Source organism: Bombus bifarius, unplaced genomic scaffold (assembly GCF_011952205.1).
Source record: "Bombus bifarius isolate JDL3187 unplaced genomic scaffold, Bbif_JDL3187 scf7180000007975, whole genome shotgun sequence".
In the NCBI taxonomy this organism is placed as follows: Eukaryota; Metazoa; Arthropoda; class Insecta; order Hymenoptera; family Apidae; genus Bombus; species Bombus bifarius.
Window position 1 is genome coordinate 1,871,436 of NW_022884361.1, and position 23,368 is coordinate 1,894,803.

The 23,368-nt window shown below is 40.4% G+C and overlaps 2 protein-coding genes across 5 annotated transcripts in view; both read left to right on the forward strand.

The window, feature by feature from the left end:
• Window positions 1–23,368, forward strand: part of LOC117217218 (unconventional myosin-XV) — a 63,195-nt gene that overhangs the window by 10,406 nt on the left and 29,421 nt on the right. For 3 of the 4 annotated variants that reach the window (XM_033464647.1, XM_033464643.1, XM_033464645.1), the window contains exons 3-26: window positions 4,838–4,948; window positions 8,808–8,896; window positions 8,984–9,047; window positions 9,127–9,236; window positions 9,442–9,726; window positions 9,987–10,164; window positions 10,251–10,529; window positions 10,620–10,949; window positions 11,137–11,424; window positions 11,507–11,664; window positions 11,956–12,333; window positions 12,652–12,995; window positions 13,211–13,882; window positions 14,096–14,367; window positions 14,444–14,620; window positions 15,049–15,502; window positions 16,149–16,945; window positions 17,653–17,757; window positions 18,986–19,458; window positions 19,558–19,842; window positions 19,923–20,134; window positions 20,212–20,407; window positions 20,633–21,629; window positions 22,021–22,263. In XM_033464647.1, the coding sequence (XP_033320538.1) occupies window positions 4,838–4,948; window positions 8,808–8,896; window positions 8,984–9,047; window positions 9,127–9,236; window positions 9,442–9,726; window positions 9,987–10,164; window positions 10,251–10,529; window positions 10,620–10,949; window positions 11,137–11,424; window positions 11,507–11,664; window positions 11,956–12,333; window positions 12,652–12,995; window positions 13,211–13,882; window positions 14,096–14,367; window positions 14,444–14,620; window positions 15,049–15,502; window positions 16,149–16,945; window positions 17,653–17,757; window positions 18,986–19,458; window positions 19,558–19,842; window positions 19,923–20,134; window positions 20,212–20,407; window positions 20,633–21,629; window positions 22,021–22,263 (7,497 nt within the window). The remainder of the gene's footprint in view (window positions 1–4,837; window positions 4,949–8,807; window positions 8,897–8,983; window positions 9,048–9,126; window positions 9,237–9,441; window positions 9,727–9,986; window positions 10,165–10,250; window positions 10,530–10,619; window positions 10,950–11,136; window positions 11,425–11,506; window positions 11,665–11,955; window positions 12,334–12,651; window positions 12,996–13,210; window positions 13,883–14,095; window positions 14,368–14,443; window positions 14,621–15,048; window positions 15,503–16,148; window positions 16,946–17,652; window positions 17,758–18,985; window positions 19,459–19,557; window positions 19,843–19,922; window positions 20,135–20,211; window positions 20,408–20,632; window positions 21,630–22,020; window positions 22,264–23,368) is intronic. The other variant, XM_033464646.1, reaches the window with a different exon arrangement.
• On the forward strand, window positions 1,739–4,508 carry LOC117217219. The gene has a single exon (XM_033464648.1). The coding sequence runs from the start codon at window positions 2,413–2,415 to the stop codon at window positions 4,378–4,380; it is 1,968 nt and encodes a 655-aa protein (XP_033320539.1). The 5' UTR covers window positions 1,739–2,412; the 3' UTR covers window positions 4,381–4,508.

Consider the following 23,368-nt stretch of genomic DNA (forward strand, 5'->3'; position numbering starts at 1 on the left):
GCCTCTGTTTCCATGGAAAGTGGACGAAAAATGTTCGCTCGAACCGTCATGGTTTCGCAATATTTCAGCTTATCCGCGTAGCTGCCTGTTAGATCGTCTTAGACCGTTCGTCGAAAGGAAAACCGGAGGAACGGTTTCGCGGAGACACGTAGCCACGATTGGCCAATTATCCGGTGGCTTAATTAAAAACAAGTATACGCCACTGTGCATACACAGCAATTGTTGCGGAGAAGAGGCGTATAACTTCCAGTGTTGCATCGAACATCCTCGCGTCCGGATCGTGGAACTCGATACCTTTTCGTTTAAACCAACAAGTTTTCCCTTACCTCCCTCTGGCGTACCGAAGGGTGAATAAAATTTAGGCCGTCGCCACCACTTTATTTTATCGTTCGTCAACATGTAATTTGTGTTTCAAGGCAGTGGTTTTGTAAAGTTTCCGTTTGGCCCCGTTTCGATGATAGGTTTTCCATCGAGAAATAGTAGCGCGGATCGAGGAAATCCCCGACCTAGAGTAAAAGTTTTTCAAAAGGTTTTCGGGTTCCGTTCACGGTGGATGTGTGACAGCGAGAAGGGTATAGTTTGCGATGTTTATCGACGAATATGGTGGAACGTGTTTGTACGTGAAACTAGCTTGTGAAACGAGTCGAAGGACAGCGGGATCGAGAAGAGGAGGGACGCGTGGAGACGACTGTCGCGGAGGAGTTGCGCTTGCAAATAGAAAATTCCACGAACTGTCAATAGCAGAGTGCATAGCTCCATTCTTTTGTTCTTTTGTTTCCGACGAGGGTGTAGAATTGAAGTATCTATGTCAGACGTGTTTAAAACGTGATTTGAAAGACACGTGTTGGAAAGTATTTAATTACGATGTCGTATGTAATAAAAAGGACAAAGAAGAACGATCTAAGAAGAACGATCGAGGAACTAAATAGATTCATAGCTATTTAAATCTCGAGTGACAAGTGTATAAAAGATTTCTGAGGCTGACAACATCTACGTGCACGTATTCCCAAAACGTCCCATTGGAAGACCGTTAACGCATTCTATGTAAGCAACAGCACAGATTTTTCAAGACTGATGACCCAATGTGCCCAATAGTAATCGTCTCAGTGGCCTGCTGACTTCTTTACACTGAATTGAAAATGCGTGACGGTATTGTGCCCGGTGATTGTCTCAAATCTTGACCGTACGTGTGTAGATTCTCCAACGACTCCAACTTCAGACTACTCGTGTCTTTCAATAATCACTTTGTCGCTCAAACGGTGCATTCAATGATAAATAGTCTCTTACAATGCTTGTCTCAAGCATCATTTACGGATAGCTCGTCTCGTCTATTGGAAAAATAGCACATGATTTCTGACAACAAAAATAAATAACAAGGATTTATGGTAATTCCTAAGGAAGTCTGTCTCGAGAAGATACTCGAATCATCGTGATGATACTGACACAGAATGGAAGCAAGGTCACTGACGTCTGCTTTTGACTAGATGGTATTCTACAGGGACGACTTTACGAGCCAGGTCATGCTTGCACAAGCTTTCTGCAAATAGAAAGAATACTCTACAGGGATCTTAACTGTTTGCCAACCTTGAACCCTGTAGCAGTTTGCATTTACTTGCGGTAAAGAGAGACAGGACGCGAAGAAAATACAAATAATATAACCTCAAATAAAATGAACGAAGCGAACCGAACTTGTGACTTTTTATATTAATCTTTACCTCGAGCAACTAACTTGCTATTTGATTTGCAATAGAAAAATATTCACACGATAAAAATATGGACGATTTACAACTACATACATACTACACGATATTAGGAGCTGGTGCTTAGTTTCCGGTCAGACGAGAAACTGTTAACAAAACTCGTACGATCGAATCTGATAAGAAGGTCAGGTTTATTCAGGCGAATTCCCAGTAGCCGGCTGTTAATCGGCGTTAAATGAAACTAGCACGCGTTGAAACCCCTGTTGGTGAATTACGTGCTTCGTGGCCTGTTTGTGATTTAATTGGCGTTCCCATTAGCGTAGTCCTTAAAAATGTCTTCAACAGAGCATACCGTTGTCTCTGGAATGTTTCTAACCGCGAGTCGAAACGAGTCGATTGTCCATTTCCAGTGTTTTACGAGCAGTTACCACTCCTCGGGATAGAAAGTGGCAAACTGGATGACTCACGAGAGCTTTCCATGCTATCAAATGACTTCTAACAAGCCTCCGCGTAACTCGTTAGTACTTGGAGTTCATCGCGCGGATCGTTGGAGCGAAGAAAATTCGAAGATGTCGACGAAGATTGCCGGTTGAATGATCCCTGAACGATTGGACTCGCTTCCGATTCGCCTTCATTGGGATTTTGCGCGGTCAGCATCGAAGAAAGTCGATAATGTCGATTAAAATCGAACGCTGACCGGTATACGCGCAACATGGAGCCCGCGATAGCGTGCAACAAGAAAGCCGAGCGCAGGTCTACGCGATCGTCGACCTCGAAGAATCGGTTTTCGTCACGAAACACGCGCTCGGAAGCTTTCTACGCCGACGTGGAACCGTTATCCGTTCGACGCGCATTGCATAATTCCACCGGCCCAGACCCAGATACAAATTCCGCTCCAAATTCCAGCGGATCGACGGAACGCGTTAAGAGGCATCCGACTTCCGGTCGTCCAAAGAATCTGGACCTAGGTGCCACGCCGGAATCCGCCCTCAAACTTGGCAAATCGCCCGGACAAGAGGCGTGTCACACCATTCCACGAGACGTCGCGGTGTCTCGAAAAGAGATTTTGCGAAGGTACAGCAAGGAACACGAAAATCCTTCAAAAATTTCCGAAGTCTTGCGTCATCGTTGGAAACGTACCGTGGATCTCGATAAGGATCAAGAAGAAAGACCAAGAACGCTACCTTCGATCGCTAAAAGATCACACAAGGACGCAACCAAGACGGCTCAAGCGACGCAGGGATTCAAAAAGATCTCCAGACAGGATATATTACGTAGAAGAGCGAGCGTGGATGTACCAGTAGGCATTTCTCGAGGAAGAAGTCACGGTGAGGAGAAGGTAGAAAGTTCAGAGGTGAAAGGTGCCACAGCGAAATCCTCCTCCAGTTTCCTAAAGAATGTCCCGAGGCCGAGAAACCCTGGGTGGGGCAAAGAGGACGAGAGAGAGTCCAGGTCAGTCTGTGATTTCCTGGCAGTCACTAGCAAGCTGCAGGACATTACCCGCGGCCTTGTGCCGAGACCATCGACCTTGCCCAAGATAATTCACACGTCGAGATCTGTTAGAATCGGAGAAGATTGGGCCAGCCCTAGGCTGGCCAAGGATGCGGTGAGAAAGGAGCCGCCGGTCTACGGAAGAATACGAAGAAGAAAAACCTCTTTGCCATCCAACACTGGCACTCTAAGGGGTTCAATCGCGTCTTTGAGCACCTTGTCCAGGTATCCCAAACCTGGCAGCATACACGTGAGAGAAAGAGCCGTGGACGTGGAGTTTCGAACGACTACGAGACATCTTCGCGATCCAGTTCCTGACACGCCATATTATTCAGCGACGCTGCCTCTCGTTGACATGAAAACGAATTCCCAGCGAAATGCGATTTATGCCAAAGTGTCTCGAAAAACGTCGAAGAGCCTTCAGAATAACGATAACAAGACTGATTCGAAAGATGGTGTTGATGATAGGATCGAGGGTGAAGTAGACATCGGTCATAGGACCATGTCGCGCAAGAGGATCATCGAGAATACGAAGGACACCTACGGAGAGCGTAGCAGCTCGAAGACCGAAGACTCTGTCGAAATTCAAGCAGAATTTCAGTCAGAAAGTCAGTCGTATCAGAACAAGAACTTCGACGTGCGTGGAAAGAGAGAATCGGATGAGATCCACGTCGATCGATCGAAAGAAACAAACGCGGGTGTAAGTGGAGAAAGTGGAGTCGATAGACGCGATTCTCGAGCAGAGAGCAATTGGACGAAGTCTAAGGACGCGACCAAGAACAGATCCAAGTCTCAAGGCAGACCGACCGAAAACTTTCGCTCAACGCAACGAGAGATCGGTGCAGCGACCAGGTTGGCGACTACTCTTCCAAGTTATGTGAAAAGTTCGAGAAAGTGTTCGACCGAAAGCCCGCCAGAGATCGACTGTCACAAAAAATTGCCCAAGGAAACGGGTATCTCGTCGAAACAGAGCAAAGAGAGATCAAACTACGTGAAAAAGTCCGCGAGTAGTCATGTTAGGACTTACAGCGACGCAAACAGCGGTCGATCCAACTCACCGGTCACTACATCCTCGATTTTTGGATTTTGCACCGGCAAAAGGAAAGTTCAATCTTCGTCGAACACAACGAAGGTTGAAAGTGTTTCGATGTGTCCAACGTGGAACGTGGGAACGGTTAGCATCGCTTAGAAATGTTTTGACAAAAATATCTGTGACAATAATTACGTGTTTCTTTTGATCCCTCCTCCGAGATTGCGGTACGGAGAATTCCTGAGATTCTAAGCACGATTCTTGGCATTTTATTACACTGAATAATATCTACGTGATTGTATCGATGGAATTTCTTCATGGTATTTGTGAAGAAATTGTTAATGTTTCTATTTCCTTCCTCGAAGAAATTCTTTAAATATTCAGCATTATTTGGTTCCTACTTATACCTGGATGGCTAAAATTTTACTGAGAAATGTTATGAAACGCAGTCATAGCAAAAAAGTGAATTACAAAATTACAACGTTGTTCTTGGAATACATTTTCTAACGTTCAGTTTCTCCTACGTTTTTTCACGCGACTTTTATTAACAAACTGTGTTTCGAGATCATACATTTTCTATCTCAACCGGTCTCATACAAAATTATCTTTTTTTCAGGGTGAGTTGGTGTGGTTCGACCCTGGTGTCGGCCACGTGTTGCCAGGAGAGGTTTTAGAATACCACAGGGCTGCCAACGTCCTCTCCGTGCAGGCAGTAATCGCCGGCAAGGTACGAAATCAATTTACTCAATTTACTCTTGTAAAAAGTACGTTACTACCTGAATGAGCCGTTCTTCGAGCGCGATGACGACTGGGAGCAGGACAAGCTCGAAGCGTAAATTATTCGCGATTCAAACGATCGACCGGATAAGTTATGCAAGATCTGTGACACAACCTCGATTATGATGCATGAAGCAGAGACGCGTTCCTTGCGTCGACGTTCAACTTCGGTGATTGACTTCGCTCCTTTCTTTCATGACTGAATAGAAATATCAGATATTTACCGTTTGTCCCGTAGACGGGTTAACAATGAAACTACGCTCCACGTTATTATCACCAAGGGCCAGAGAAACCCCATAGACGTGTGTTAGAGAGTATACGCTAGTCAACAATACTAGTTGGCCACTTCGAGGCCAAGGAACAACCGGTTATTCTGCATTTCCTTAAAGCGAGTCTTGCTTCGGGCGGTCGGTCGACATTCTTACTATGTTCCATTGACTTTTTGCTAGTGTAATTTGGCGCAGTAACAATGGCAAACGGTGACTGCGAACTGCGCTGACCCGGGTTCCAGCGTGGGTGGTTGAAAATAGTTGAATTTATGGAATCGAATGGATTGCGGTTATGAGCTGGCACGACTTTCAGGCGATGTAAATGAGTCAAAGAATATTATTTAACGTGCTTGGATAAATTCATAGTTAATCAATTTCAGCTAAAGGACGAACTTTTTCATTGTATACCACAAAGCTACAACTCTTTTTCATTTCTAATAAACGCAATTTGAACATTGGATCTACCTCTATAACAAACAAAGAAAATATAGTGCTCGATGAAGAGTAAATAAGTCCATCGTCATTAATATAACTAACGAAAATGTGAACAACGTTGTTAAATAAAGAAACGTAACAGGTACAATATTTCATCGCTTAGTCATAGAAGAATATATTCCACAAACTCGTTCATAAATTCCAATTAAGTTGATCAACAACTCTCAAGAATGTTACAAACAATAGACACAGTTGTAGACAACGTTGTACCACATTCGTAAACGTGTCGCAGGAAGAGAAATGAAACGCGTTCGAGGAGAAACGAGAGTTTCCATGGTGGACACCCGATGCAGTAGTCAAATACGTCGGGTCTCGGCTAGAAAGTCGAATCAAGCGGCGAATGCCGTGCATACTTGGTGAAATACCGCGAAATACTTCCGTGAAAGTGGCCTACAGTATCTCGGAAAATTAAGTCTGCCGGCTGACAGAACGATGTATCGATCACTGCGTGAAAGTGCATACGAAAAGGGGCAGCATTGCCGGCTGCTTGCAACACCTTCTTGCACTTTCAAGCTCCAAGGACACCGTATTGCCAACAATCTTGTCTCCGAGTTTTTCGCGTCTCAGTCTTTCACTTTCGTGAATTCGCGTTTCTTCTTTCACTAGCATCGTTAAAAGAATGATTTGATAGTTTCGATGAGGTAACTCGATGGTAGTCTCTTGCACATACTGTGAACGTTAGATTCGCTAATTTCTTTGTGTCGATAATAATCAGTTTCACTTTAGTCCACTTTTCGTTTATGATCGTGCTCAACATATGAAAAGTTTGTTCGTCGTTAACGTGTTTTTCCCTGAAATGTAAAATAGAACTACACAGTGCGCTGTCAGTGATAACAATCGTAAATCGTGCATCGTCTCTGGGAAGCGTTTAAGTCTGACGTATTCAACGCACAGAGTTAATTGCACACCCTGTCTGCTACCGGCAAAGAAATTGCCAAGTTTCTTCTTCAGCGAAAATCTCATCCATTGTTCTCCTTAGATATTATTTCACTTCGACGTTACAAGTTTCGATAAATTGATACGTCAAGTCACAACGTACCGAATTTCTTGACTGTAGAAAGAAGGATAGGACAATCAGGATCTTCTGCAATTTTATTCACAACAAACGACAAACGTAGGTCGTAGACGAGCAGCTGGATTTAGTATCGATTATTTTTCTATGCACTCGTGTGCCTTGTATTCGATTTCTCGATGCATTGTCGTGCATCGGTAGCGGAGTCCAGTTCAACGGTGTCCCATTATAGATAACGATGCACAGAGGCGTAGAAATGAGACATTTATAATTTTATTACATAGACATTACGTAATAGTGTCACATTTGTATTCTGTTAATTGCGCAAATATTACCAGTTCGCGTCTGGTAATAACAATGATTCATTGCACAATGTTGTGATATGCTAATAAAAAATACGCTAGTAAAAATAAGCTGTAACATGTGATACGCTTCCTTCTTCTGTTAATTACTTGACGCGATTTACTATCTTTTCGTAAAGAAACAATTAGTATGAAACTTTAGTACCCGATATCCATTTGAAAATTAATTCTAGGGTACATCTGTAATTAAGGTCACAAAATGTCAAGAGGAAAAACACGATCTCGGTGGTTAAAGTCGATCTTGGAATGAATGACGAAATATTTTGATATCTTTCCTATTGCTGCGGCGAAGTTCTCTTAAACTAGCATGCGAAAGGACGCTTTCAATTCATCTTCATAGCACCATGAAGAATTCGAGAGTTCATTAAAACCTGGTAACGGAATTAGTTTCTGTTTACTACGACGTATCAAGCCAGCAGAACGTTCCGTATCCTTCCGCTGAATCGCGTTCCCTCGTAATCGTAACGCGGCGACGCCAATGGAATTGCAACTGCAAACTCAGGCAACCCGGTATCCGGTTAAGTCTCATGTGAGTGGCTTTCGCGTCTTATGTGAATACGCGCGAATCTTCCTTTTTTATCGTGCATTCTCTCCGAAGATCGGGTCGCAACCGTCGAGAAAATCAGGCAAAAAGTTGCTCGAAGAAACACACTGTCGAGAAACTTCTAGCACCGATGGATCAAAATAACCAACTTTGGGGAACTTCTCTTTCGAACGTCTACGAATAGTGAAAAACAATCGTCAAGTAACATACGTCAACAAACGTTCTTCTGCGAATTATTTCACGACTAGTTTTCTCGTCAATTTACTAATGGCCGAAGTAGCAGATTACAATCCTAATGTTTCTATAATTTATGAAGAATCGGAATCATCGTCTTCGTACGTGGCTGCTGCTTCAGACATAGGAGATACAGACGCAGTGAATCCAGAGAGCAATTGCACAGACAAGCTCTGTTCCGATTCAAGAGGGGAACTGGTCAAACATTCTACATGCCAGTGTCAGAAATTTGCTACGGAGTCGCCGAGCTATGATGTTCCTGTTCAAAAGTCAAGGTTACGCTCGAAGGAAAGTGTTTCCAGCCGTAAGGACGACGATGTGTGCATGTGCACTCCGCGACAAGGCTTCGTTGAGGGACATTACAAAATGACGAAGTCGTTGTTGAAGAACTTAAAGTCAGTCGCGGATGGTCAGAATCTGAGAGAAGATTTTCTCGAAGAATCTCACGATGGCTCGAGTAACTTCTTCACGGCCTCGTCCATGTTTTCTTGCGAGTTTTTACGGTTCTATCCGAGGGATGGCGAAAGCAATGACAGTAGCAGGTTTTCGAGAAGACAAGGCACGGGGAGAAGAACGAGGGCCAACGAAGCAATCTTGAGGCCGAAGACAAAGAAGACGCCGGGAACCTTGACGTATCTCTGCCTCCGTGTGATCGACGAAAATGTAATGCGGTGCGAGAAAATATTCGAGATCGTTTGAAACAACGCGAAGGAGAAAATTCTTCTCGTATCAAAGTTCTTTAACATCGAAAAGACTAAGTAGAGCCAAAAAATTAGAAATTGCTGGTGATCGAGGTTAAAGTCGTTATAAGCTGTATACTGTTTTATTTAAGAAAACTGAACGTTTATGATTATGCGAATAACAATTCGTTAATTGGTCTTGTTATGTTTCAGCCTCAAATCTTCACCCTCACTAATTTAAGTGGAGTAAAACCAAGGCAGGATCTTGGACAGAATGGAATCGAAGACATGATTCAATTAACGTGAGTTTTATTACATTCACTGTTATATGAATTCTCTGTGTCGGGTAAAATTAATTGCGTTACTCTGAAGCACCATTGTAATTACAGCGACTTAAACGAAGCTTCTCTATTATGGAATCTCAAGATTCGTTACGACAAGGAATTAATATACGTATGTTTCTTTTCATTCCTTCCTCTCATTAACACCAAGCGTTATTATAAATTCAATGAATATTTTTCCTGAACGACAGACATACACGGGGAGCATCTTAGTGGCGGTGAATCCTTATAAAATGTTCGATATTTATGGCCTGGACCAAGTAAAACTTTACGAAGGACGAATACTTGGCACATTGCCTCCGTGAGTTACAAACGTTCCACTTATAACTCGAGTAATAAGAAAGTAATGGCTTTTCACACTCTAATGAATTCAATCTCCAACAGAATTTCAATTTTACGGAATAATCTTTCTTGTCTTATTTATACGATATCTTTTTTTTTCATTTTTCTCCTACTGTACGATATTCTGTATTAATAGAAACAATTTCACATCGATGTAATTGCAGTCATCTGTTTGCCGTGGGTTCGTCGGCGTACAGTCAAGTAACTGCTGCAAATAATGCTAGCGCGAATCAAGTGGTCGTTATTTCCGGCGAATCCGGTTCAGGAAAAACGGAATCCACGAAACTCGTAATGCAATATCTAGCCGCTGTTAATCGCGCGCCAAACAATCTCGTTACCGAGCAAATTCTCGAGGCGACGCCCCTGTTGGAGAGCTTCGGAAATGCAAAAACTCCCAGGAACGATAACAGCAGCAGATTTGGAAAATATTTAGAAGTTTATTTTAGAGAGTAAGTAGTTGGAAATTTAATATACAAATTAAACTTCAAAGGCGTATAATTTAAATAAAATAAAAAAGCAAAATATTGGCAATAAATAATTTTTGAACACCCCGTATATTTAAAAGTTCATAAATATCAACCTAATTAAGATATTAACAAAATCCAAGCGGCTGTGTTAGAAAATGAGAGATATTTATCGCACAATCGTACGTATAAAGAGAAATTATCCGCTGAAGATTTAATTCAATTAATTCACCAATTATTTTCAGCGGAGTGATAGTAGGGGGAAGAATAACTCAGTATCTCCTAGAAAAAAGTAGAATAGTCACGCAAGCGCCAGAAGAAAGGAACTACCACGTATTCTACGAGCTCCTAGCTGGTCTCGATCAACAGCTCAGGGATAAATACGGATTGCTGACACCTGATAAATACTTCTATTTAAACCAGGTGATTAAAGCATCGAAAATCACAATTTAGACGAAACTAACATTTTTTTGAAACACATAAATCTAACGACAACGTCGATTTACCAGGGCGGAAATTGCGAGATCGATGGGAAGAGCGACACTCAAGACTTCAAAGCTCTTTTATCCGCCATGCAAGTTTTGGGATTCACGTCCGAAGAACAAGACACGATTTTCAAAATCCTGGCCAGCGTGTTACACCTTGGAAACGTGTACTTTCACCGAAAGCAGATGAGACACGGCCAAGAAGGCGTGGAAGTTGGCTCTGACGCCGAAATTCGTTGGGCTGCTCATCTTCTTCAAGTCAATTCCGATGGGATCATCAGAGCACTCACGACCAAAACGACGGTAAGTAAGAAAATAAAATAAAATAAGAAAAAAAGAAAATACTTACTCTGGATTTCTATTTAACTCCAAGATAATCGAGTTCCTTTGTAGGAAGCGAGAAACGAGAGAGTTTTCACGGCGCTGAATATCGACCAGGCTCTAGACGCCAGAGATGCCTTCGCCAAGGCTTTGTACAGTTCGCTGTTTTCCTGGTTGGTCGCTCGTGTTAATCACATCGTCTACAAAGGAACGAAACAGACCGCCGCGATCTCGATACTCGATATATTCGGGTTCGAGAATTTCACAGAGAACAGCCTCGAGCAACTGTGCATCAATTACGCCAACGAGAACCTTCAGTTCTATTTTAACAAGCATATATTCAAGTTGGAGCAGCAAGAATACGCCAAGGAAAAAATCGATTGGACGACGATTAATTATACTGTGAGTGAAAGTTGCCTCGACGTGTCGATTAATTGGTTCGATTATCTTTAGACAAATAAGCTGATGGATTTCTATCGGGAAAAATACGACTCTTGGATCGCTTGAAATCGATACGAGGCAGTGATTAATCACTCAACTTTTTATTGTTTTTCATAACCAAGGAATCTTTTGTTGTATACCTATACAGGACAATCTGCCGGTCATACATCTTATAGCGAAGAAACCAGTCGGGATTCTTCATCTCCTTGATGACGAGAGCAATTTTCCTAAAGCGACTGATCATTCGTTCCTAGAAAAATGCCATTACAATCATGCTTTGAGCGAACTGTACTCGAGACCAAGAATGAGTTCCGCAGAGTTCGCAATTAAACACTACGCTGGCCAAGTTTGGTACAACGTCGAAGGTTTCTTGGATAAAAATAGAGACACGCTGAGACCGGACGTTGTAGAATTACTAATAAGCAGCAAAATATCCGTAAGTTTTTCTCTATTCCAGGGAAACGACTGTTCGTTATGAAATTCGTTAAAGTTTCAATCAACGACTGATTCCTTTTCAGATGGTTAGCAAGATGTTCCAACATGTAAGGACAGCTCACGAAGCCAATAAAACCATGAATAAACCAAATGGTAGATTCGTCACCATGAAACCAAGGACACCAACCGTATCAGCTCGATTTCACGATAGTCTACAGCAACTTTTGGATTCCATGTCTCAGTAAGAATATATAAAATATCACTCTACATCAACGAAGTTACGACTCTGCTCAATGCTCTACTTCTCGGATAAGCAATGAAGCATTAGAAATATCATGCAAGTGATTTACATTGTCAAGACTTTCACGAAAAAATTTCCATGGTTAATCTCGTGGCGTTAAGCAGATATTAAACTTAACGAGATTTCACTTCCTCGAATTTCTAGATAAATGTATGATTATGGAAATTAAGTCCGGGTGGAGTTGTACTTTTCTCTTTGTTGTTCTTCTAATTGTTTGATCGTTTGTTTCAGATGTAATCCATGGTTCGTTAGATGCATCAAACCTAACACGGAGAAGGCACCAATGAAATTCGACATGCCCTGCGTGCTCGAACAATTGCGTTACACTGGAATGCTCGAGACGATTCGTATTCGGAAAACTGGTTACCCCGTTCGACTTCTTTTTGGACACTTCGTGGACCGATACAGATACCTCGTTTCCACGCACCTGCCTAGAGGTGCACCAAATAAGGAGCTTTGTCGCATCATTTTGGACAAAGCTGCACCAAAAGATGCACAATCCCAATATCAACTTGGACTCACCAGGGTATTCTTGAGGGAGTCCTTGGAAAGAACTTTGGAATACAACAGAGCACTGATCTTGGAAAGAGCTGCCATAACCGTTCAAAGGTAAAGTATTCAGTAAAATTTAATTTTTATGAAAGACGAATATTGATAGTTAATTTTTGAATGCTTCAAAATTTATAATATAATTTAAATAATTGCGTTATGCCCCTTTTTTCTCTTTTAAAAGACGGTTTCTTAAGTTTCAAAAAAAAAAATAAAAGAATCATTGCTAATTTTATGCTCGAGTTGATGAAACATTGAAAGACTTCTTGTTCACTGGAACGAGAGTGAAATTGGAACATAAAAATTAGTGAGCCGTTGCAGGATGATATAATATTGTATAATTATGTTTAATTATGAATTGTCTGATAATGAGTGCAGGTACACGAGAGGATTCCTCGCGAGAAGAAGATTCCTCAACATCTCACGAAGCACGGTGTTGATCCAAGCTGTTTATCGTGGCTATCACGAAAGGAAGAAGTTCAAGGCGTTAAAGAAAGGTGTACTTATGGCGCAGAAGATATACAGGGGGAAGAAACAGCGTGAGAAATTCCGAGTGCTGAAGGAGGAAATGGCGAAGAGGGCAGAGATCGAACGTGCCAGTAAGGAACGAGCTAAAGCGAAACAACAAAGAGAAGAACAAGAAAGGACTTCTAGAGCTGTGGCTGGTGTTAATCATTTAGAAATCCCGGCTGAACTAGCCTTCATCTATAGTAAACTCGACGGTATTTATCAAAATATTCACTTAATTTTATTAAACATAAAAATGACTAAACATAGAAGTTAAAATAATTGTATGATAGCTCGTCCTTTTTTATATTTGCTGTTATAGCTTTAAATTCAATTCCATGAATAGCAAGTGTTAATAAAAAAGAGCTGATGAAATTTAAATTTATTTAATTTTACTTTAATGATTAAACTTCAATATCTATTATTACAGATTGGCAGCCCACGCATACAGAAAGGAATCTTTTAAAAGTTGTCGGTCAAGTGATACCCATGCATCACAATTATAGTCTGCCAAACGACATCGATCAGCATCAGTTTTCCAAATTTACCAACATCTATTTCAAGAGTCATATTTTCGGTATGAAACGAGAACCAATAAAGACACCGTTCCTGGCGAAAGCTCGAGACCAAGATTATACAGATTCATTGATGATCTTCAAAATGATTCTTCGTTTCATGAATGAGAATAACTTGAGTGGTAAAAGAGAACAGGCATTAGGTGATTATATCGTGAACAAAGGAATCGTCAATGAGAAACTGAGAGACGAGATCCTATGTCAACTGGCCAATCAGACGTGGAAAAATGAAAACGATGCTAATAAGGAGAGAGGCTGGCTGTTGTTATCGAATTGCTTGTCAGCCTTTCAACCCAGCCCCACTCTATTCAAATATTTTCTAAAATATGTATCTGATCATGCGTATGACGGCTACAAAGCTTATTGTCAAAGGAAACTTCTGCAAGGAGAGAGAACGATATTTAGAATAATGAGTAACAATCAACAAATCGTTCAACACGTTCCAAGAAATTATCCTCCATGCGTGTTGGAATGGAGAGCGAACAGAAATCGCGTGAACATGGCACTGAGCGTAGGATTTTATGATGGTAAGTTGACCCTGAATAAAAGAAATTGAAAGGAACAAGTTTCTGAATTTATTTATAATCTCAACTCTTGAAAATAGAAAATAAAGTTTCAGTATCACGGTTTTACCATGGAAGACGAAAGAAAGTTTTCGATTTGTAAAGTTAAACTTGAAATTTACTAAATTACAAGATATTTTAAGACTGTTAGAATTAACAAGTAATAATTATTTCCAGGCGAAACAGTGACCTGTGCAGTGGACTCCTGGACAACCTGTGAAGAATTAGCCAATCTCGCTGTTCACAATCATGGCGTTGATAATTCAGGATGGACTATCACTCTGTGGAACCAGTTGGACGGTCCCGATGCCATTGTAACTGAAACCAACGGTTTCGACTACGTTCTGGATTTAATTTCGGAAATGGAACTAGCACCAGCGTTCCCTGCTGCTAAACACATGTTCCTAGAACAACGAAAGAACAGCTTTCCTCCCATCAAGAAGCGTGAAGTGAGTGACCGAGTGCTTTTAGTAATCAGTTTCCTGGTATTCGATGGTATAATAAAATTCTCGCTGGTTTATTTAGCACGCGCACATAATTCGTGAGCTGGAGCAGGAAATAGAACCACCGGTTCTAAAAACCTTCCAGCCCCTTGAGCGGAAACCAGTATCGAAGGTTATGGATAAACCTGTCGAACCAGAAATTCAATCGCCTAGAAGACCGGCCGTTCCTCCGCCACAGCCTCCTGTCACGAAGCCATCGGTAAATTTTATTTCGTTCCTGATTTACTCTAAATTATTGAACGATATCGCTTCGAGCCAAGGAAATTCTTTTTACTGATCTGATACTGATCTTTTATAGATTGGAAATTTATGGAAGACCAGTAATATGAATCTCGAAAAGATACCAAAAATCACTATATTTATTAACCTTCTATATTGGCTCGTGACTCGAAGTCATGTTAGTTAACATGAAATCAGTTACGCGTTTACGTTGTATGAGATTTTAGTTTAGTTGTTTATGGCTATACTTATTATAATACTTTACTTAGTATAGTATTTTATGATCTCCTATTAAACTAGAACTAAACGATCGTTTTATATTAATTGATAGCTCTCAAATTTCTAATTAAAGAAATTACTGCGATCTATTACAACTCTGTTACTGAACTTTTAACGTTTATTGCTTAGGCGAGGAAACAGTCTCACGAAGCTATGTTGGAAAGCACAACGGAGACTGGTCTATCGCGAAAGTCCGCTTTGAACGACAGATACTTCGAAAAAGAGAAGCAACGTAGCCGTAGTTTGGACAATCTACTCCAACCTGAAGTGGTATCTCCTCCAGTGAAGCTAGCGAATCTTGGTTTATCGTCGTCGAAATTGAACGAACGCTATCACAGTCTTGAAAGGATTGGTGAAACGTCTGCTGTCAGTAACGCGGAGTATATGTCAAGGAGTGAAATCACGCAAGAGAGGAAATACAGTAGAATAACTAGGACAACAGAACCAAACATCGAAGAAGAAGACTTAACGATCGACTTCGAGTATCCCGATATTCAATCTGTTAGTCAGACCGGCAGATCTGAAGACGATAAAAGCAGTTACATTAGATCGCAAACTAGGTTCATCAAATCTCAATATCCTGGTAAGTGCAGGCATTAAAAATTATTTGCATTAACAGTTATCGACTACTAAAATATAGTATTTGTATCAAAGAAATCAGAGTGGCAGATATAAGAAAAACCATATGAAGCAAAGCAAAAGCCTTCATCCATATACTTTAACAAAAATAATTCAAATCTTTAGAAATACACCGTCGCAAATTTATACTTCGTTGTAATTATATGCAAAATTACGAACTGGTTATTTTGAATTTTCTAGTAATTCTAGTTTTAAACTTGCCCAACATTTACATTTCTTTATACTTACGTGGGGGATAGTTAGTACGTGAGGTTTAAAGGACGAGATTGCTCGTTGTTGAATCAGTTGAATATATTTAAAATAATAAATTAGTATATAGATAATGTTCGCAAAGACGCTCGTACTAACCGATTCGCTAAGACAGTGTATAAGTCGTAAAATAGGATCGGCAATGACTCGTTAATTAGATTAATTAGAACTGGTTGATAACTGATCGACAACTGACTGTAATTCATTTCCTTGCGATTGCGTCCACTTATTTATTTTCCGCGATTTGAATTGACCTCTTACTCATGTGCCGCTACATTTACCTAACAGCAGAATATCTTCTGCTTAGAACAAGTAAAGGAAAGTATTCCTCTATTTTAAAGGTAAACGAGCGCTGCCCGGCAGTCAGTCGAGTCGTGCATACATCGAGAAGAGTGAATACGGCGTAAAATCCTCGGCCATGTCTGACACAAGCGAAGCTCCTTCCTTGGCATCGCACGTGAGACGAGTCAGGGTACCTAGTCAAGCGTCGGACGTGGATCAGTTCTTAGACGAGTTGTTTATGCCAGTTCTGGATGGAAACTTGGACGAGTTGTCTGACGCCAGAAGCTTGGCGGCTAGTATTAAAGGCACAAAGGGTGACAGGTCCCAGAGTGATGCCATAATCCTTGAGAATTTAGAGAAGCTCGACAGCCAAGTAAAAGAACTCAAAACTGTGGAAGATTTCATCGAATCGATCATAAAGAGGAATGAAAATGAAGTCATCACAGCGAAAGAATTGTCTGGGAAGATCAAAGGCGGGGGTAATATGGATATACCGAATCAGAACACGAATTTTAACTTTGGTGCCATTACACCAGGAATGATGTCGCCGCCTATGATGATGCCAATGTTCAGTACACCTCAACAAGTGCCACCAGCGCAGAGTACTAACATGAACATGGGTCCTGGATTCATGCCAATACCGATTTACAGTATGCAAGGACTGAGTCTTCCTCAGTATCCAAATTCACCGCCTAATCAGAGCAACGACATGATGGCTTATCAGCAGAATCTGCAACGAGCGTTCCTGCAGAGTGCCATGGCGCAGAATATGCAGATTCAGCAGCAATTGCTGGCACAAAATCAGGCCCTTCAACAGCTGCTTGTACAGAGCCCTCAGAACTCGTCGCAACAACCGGTGAGAAATTGTCTGATAAATTACTGTTGTCTAATAATGACACATGTTGGGACACGAAAGATCTTTTCGATTATTTTCTGGGGCAATGAATGGATATTTTCTAAGGTATTTCTTACGCGTGTAAATAGACATCTTATCTCTGTGGGATCGTTAATTTTATATAAACTTGATTTCCGTTGAAAATAGTATCGAAATTCAATCAGTATTATTGGTTTAATTTAGTAGTAAAAATGACGATTCCCTTGTGAAAATTAATTTTGTATTAATGCTTACTGCATGTATAAGTGTATCTTTAAGTATAATACTCAGGTACCACAAATAGACTTGTCCCAGAAAATAATCGTGAAAATAGAAATGAAATATATCTCGAACACAAGATTACACACTCTCTGTACAGACAAACTTTGATACTTACTTAAATCTTGGCCCAACACAGCGTTACCTTATCGCACAATATTTCTGACGGATGTCGTAACATCTATATAAGCTGAGAATTGCATGTTAAATGTCATCACAGCGAATGGATAGCCGTCATTTTCGTGCGTCACTTTCACGATCACATAACTAAGTACTAACACGACCGGTGTTGCGCAACACTGCACAAACAGCTTCAGTGTTTGCGATCACTCACCAATAGACAATCATGTCCCTCTGGGACGATCCTGTGGGCTTTTGAGCCGCATCGCGGCATGGGTGTGTGTTTCCAGGGCACGGCGTTGTCCGCAGGCCCCTCCAGTATGAATCTTGTCCCCCCAGCCCCTCAAAACGGTGCCCAAATGGGGCCTAATGATTCTATTGGACGCTACTCCAAGGTACCTACTGATTTCATCTAACGAATAAAACAGTCGATCGATTCACGCCAGTGATAACTTCGACGATACTTAAACACTATGACGACCGGTGACGCAACAATTGCGTCGTGATTGATAATTCTAATCAACCCAATAAATTAAAAAGTTTAACAAAAATGAATGATATTACAAATGTAAATTTCCTAAAATTTGCCTTCGAATTTATGGAATTCGTGAAAATATGTCACTTATATATTGAGAAATTTAACATGATTATTTTGCTTTCTGAGAATCTCAGCTATCAATACCTAATTCGTGCGTCATATTTGCGTCATTCCAATATTAAAATTGTTTCGAACTAAAAAAATAATTTTTTATCTTTTTTCTCGCTTTCATTGTTTACTATTTCAATTTCTCAGAATTATACCGCGTGTTAGACTAAATCGATCTTTTTACGCGTGAAACGTTCATTTTTAGTTAAGTAATCGACGTTAACAGATTTATTTATTTATTTGTTACTTTCAGCTTCCTATTCTCAACATATTCGAGATAATAAAAAAATCATATTTCGTTCATTCTTGGTGGAAATAGCCGGTCACTGGTGAAAGTTACGCTCGAAACTAGCCGGTCGTCATAGTGTTGAACGATTTGTTGATAGATCAATGTATCTCTAAATGTTGTAACATATGTTAAAAGAAATTAATTGGTTGTGGGAAAAATTTGATTAAGTCGAGTGGTACAGTGGTGTGAGAGGACGTGGGTTCAAGAAACTCTCGTTGCTCGAGTACAATAATAACGCATTACGAAGGATAGTTATTATATTTGATTATTCTTCAAGTGGTTAATGACCAACGTAGTTTAATAGAAGCAACTAGTCTATAATTACTTGCTACTCATATTAGAAGGTCGTATTACGTTGGTCTAAAAAGGAGATAAAATCCATCCGATGATGAGTCACTTTCCTTTGCAATTCTCGAGTTGCATTCACCTTTCTCTTACGTGAAAGATATTATCAGTAAAGAAATATTGGACTGGAAATGCACGAGATTCGTACGAGTCTACAATTTTTCACAGCACTGTACATAAGCACCACAAATAAGATCATTTCGAGCATGTTTATAATTACGTTGTATAATACTTTATAAATGATCGTTAACTTAATTGGGAACTGTCTAAAGAAAATTGTAACATAGATCTACTCGAGTAATGGAAGAAAGAAGAATTACAGAATGGCATTTGAAATTGCTAGGTATCGTTTAGAGAACCAGAAGATGGCGAACTTTGGTCGACAGAGAAACAAGGAACGCCACAATCGTCGACGAACAATCAGCGACAAGAGATGACGGTGAAAGCTCAAATTCATCGATCTCAAAGTCCACCACGAAAGAATTCAGAAATCGTCAGGAAGACCAGTGTGGAATACGCGGTGAGAAAAGTTAGCGTCGACAGAAAAATTGGTGATAAAAAGTCACCCGGTGTCACGGATCCTAAGAGACCTAATTCCAACAAGAACAATGTACAAAGTAATTTCACGAACGTGTTGAGTGAATTAAAAAATCGTAAGAGCAGCGTCGACAGTAATTTGTCGAGCTCAAGTAATAATAAAGGTGTGCCACCCCCGCCACCTATGCCACCACCTTTGGAGTCCCATGATCCTTCCGAATCGAGGCCTTTTCTCGATCCTTACGGAAGAGCTAAGACCGTCCGAATTGGCAAATGGAGGTGAATAATTTAAATAATTTTACATAATCGAAGATAATATTCGATTTTTGTTTTCTTCTCGTTCGTTTTGCTGATTATTCGTTTGTATGTTCATCTTAGATGGCCTCCACCGAGTGACTCGAACGAGAATCAAAGTCAAGACAGCTTCATAGAGTTCAAAATGCGCCAACAGCAACAGCAACGCAAAATTACACCACAGTATCAAGAATACAATCAAGGTGACGGTGAGCCAAGCACAGAGGGTGGCGTAGAATGGGAAGAATTTGAAATTGAAAATATCGTCGAGAACAATGAGAAGACTGTGATGAATCACGCACCACCTCCAGTCACGAAACACGAGAATGGATACAAAGAGGAAGGGGAAAAGAAAAAGAAAAAGTCAAAGTACGATGGCTTTTTCTTGATTATATAATTTTCTATTATACTTAATAATCAGCCTTGACGTTCAATCGATATTTCTTCAGATCCGCGTTAGAAGTAGGTGCACAAAGGCCATCGCCAGGAAGTATTGGAAAATTGAAGCTCAGCTCGGAGATGAGACAAAGATTGGAAAAGGTGACAGCTAATCATAGCGTGAGATCTACGAAAACCACCGAGAAACCAGCTCTTCCACGCGAAGATGGTAAAGTGAAACGCTTGGAGGACAATAGAAAGCTTCTGCTTGAACAACAATTAGGTATTTTTTTGAAAAATTCTTCTAATGATTAGAAAATGAATAAGCATGATTTGGTAATATTCTTTGACATGCTAAAGGAGGACGTTGGGACGATTATGCATCGACAGCTGATGACACGCAAAGCGTCACTTCGAAAGGTACGACCGACATGATGACTCAAGCGCAAGTTGTCAGGACGCAAATAGAAAGAATGGAGAGACCTGTCCCACCTCCGCTTCCGGTGACACCTCCGCAACCCCCTAGTCCCCGAGGTGGAAGCATGTATAGCAATAGGTATTCTTTTCTTTTTTTTTTACTATGCGGTATTTATTAACATATTGCCTCACACTTGAAACTCAACATTTCTGCCTTTATCGACTGGTCTTTTCAGTATACAAAAATTTAACATCCTTTGCAGCACCAAGTTAAGATTTTACGATTTTCTTAAATCCAATTTCAAATATTTATAATTTTTAAAATATACAGAATTAATTTTATTCAAATATTCTCCTGAATCAGTCAATCCGGAGTACCACAGCCCAGATCGCCTCCAGCGCCAGTGGAACCAAAAGCTCGCGATTCCTTCAGAACATCCCCCGACTCGGAGGCTTTCGAACATTTTTCCAAGACTCAACGCGACATGTTTAGTCAAAGCAGAGACATATTCGCATCCCAACAGCATCTGAGAGAAACTCACGAATACAGAAACGACTTTGATAAGTCCAGGTCCCAAGATCAGAAGTCCAAAGACTTTTATGGAAAGGATAGCACTGACCTAGCCAGTTCTGCCAGAGACAGAAGTTCCGACTTCGACTCTCGTCGCGATTTGAATTCCGACATCTTCGATCCCAAATACGCCAGAGACATATTCGAAAACACGAGTTCTAAGCGAGACCCCTTTGGAATGACCAGAGACGTTTCTCCAAAGTCGAGAGACAGCTTTGGCATGCCATCGTCGCGAGACTTTGGTCTGATGCCAAATACGCGGGAATCTTTCGCTGCTGTTCGACAAAGTTTCAAAAAATTGGATCGTGACGTGGACAGAAGATCCAGCGTCGCCTCGACTCATCGTACTGATAAAATGGAAAGGATTGAAATCGAGGAATGGCCCGAATTCCTCAGACCAGTAATGCCACCGGCAGAGAAGCCAGAGATAGAGAAGGTTCAAGAAGTCGTCAACACGAAGCTCTATCCTCAAACGTCCACGGCTCATTTTACGTATAACAGAGTCACATGGACGTTGAGGGTAAAGAAAGAGGTGTTCGCCCCTAACGAAACCTTAAACAGCCCTCTGGCACTTCATCTAGTATTTTGTCAAGTAGCTTACGACGTTCTTGCTACATCTAGTATTCGAATTACAAAGGAGGATAGACAGAATATGCTCAAGATGTTGGATAATTATGGTATCAACTTGGACAACCTGCAGAGCACTCAGCACAAGATTACTATAAAGAAGAACGTCGTTGATATGGCCAAACAATGGCCACTGTACTTTGCCAGGATATTCCCAGTATCGGTGAGTAAACTATTTCTCTCACGATTTACTACGAACCGGAATGAACAGAAAGTCTGGTGCATTCGCTTCGCACTTTTTAGCTTCGGCTAGTTGCACATAATAATTATCGTGCATGATGTTTATACATGGCTAATCACACGTGGCATTCCCGAATGGAAAGTCACGAGAAGAAAATGTATCGGTTGAATTAGAATCGTTCGGCCGATTGTTGGAGCACAAAGGTTTCGTTGTTTGCTGAAGTCTGAGGTGCTATAGAGTGAAATAGTATGATCGTTGAAAGATATTAGAATGTTTTCTTGTCATTTGTATCATTTTTGTCTACTATGTTAACTGAAATTTATTTTAATCCGTTTAATTAGCTAGTAATTTAGTTTAATGATATTCTATGCAGATTGGCCCTCAACATCCGGAAACCCAACACGTGGCAGTGTCCCATCATGGTCTTCGACTCATAAAACGTACCCCGAATGGTGATTTGATCATTTTGGAGACATTACCTCTAGAGGATATTGTGTCAGTGAGTTCTCCCAGGGTTGGAGTATGTATAATGCAAATTGCATCTGGAGTCAGGCTACCCTTACATACAAATCGAGCACCACAGCTGACAGAGATGATTAGCACATACATCAGAATGGTGAGTAAAATCTTTTTAATCTAACATTTCTATCTTTCTATTTCGTTTATTATATAATTAATTATTTATATATAATTAAATTCATATAACGTAACGAGATTAACAACGTAATCATTGTTTTTACTAGAATCGATCTTTCTATAAAGCAGCACATTCTGTACATAAAAAAAAAGATAAGAGAAAATTAAAAATTTGTGTGGTAAATCACGGTTGATCGACTTCCATTTTATCATTTAATTACATCTTTCTTTCAGAAAGTATACAGACAGAAAGTATGTTTTGTAACCGTTACTTGCATCAATCTGCGTTTTAAAATACTCATATAGTGTAGATCTGTACATATTTACGAGTAATTTTGCACTGTACGAGTAAAAAGCAACTCGTACAGAACTAATTACCATTCGTTCAGTTCTTTTACTTTACTCTACAAAAGCATTGCGTTCAATATGTTATAATAAATGCTCAAACACATATAGATATATGTTCCAGCAATATTCTATGGAATTCTATGGATGTAGGTTAATTTTATTTGAATAGATCAAGTAACGATTAATTCTACAGTATACGAATCTCGTAATTAATGGCAAATATATTTTAAACTTCTAATTCGTTCCCTAACTCAACTACTACAAGATTCAGGAATATTTAAAAATCTCCATTAAGTCGTCTTCATCCATCTAATGAACTTAATTGAAGTCTGTCTTCCAATCTTCTCGTTTTACCTCTGGTTCAAACACAAAACACTTCCACGCTGTTACTTGTCACTGTACAGCTTTAATTATTCAATCGTATTCATTAGAACAGTCATTCAACAGATAAATTAACGATCTTCACAACACTATGCCCGCTCTATCGCGGAGAGCTAATTGCTTTAAGGTTCGTTGAAATTATTCAAATTACCCGATTCGAAATAAAGACAACTTTATCAATTCTTGAACAAAAATCCTTCGAGGTTTCTATGCTTATCCTCATTCATCAAGCTACTTGACGACGAGTAATCTAACACATGTTTGCTACATGTAAAACATGATACTTTTCTTCAGACCAAGTAACTCGATTAGTATGAAAACAAATTTGAAGCGAAGTAATTTGACTAATCTGAAGG

Coding starts and splice junctions, on each gene's coding strand:
- LOC117217219 (XM_033464648.1), top strand. CDS start 2,413: ATGGAGCCCGCGATAGCGTGCAACAAGAAAGCCGAGCGCAGGTCTACG.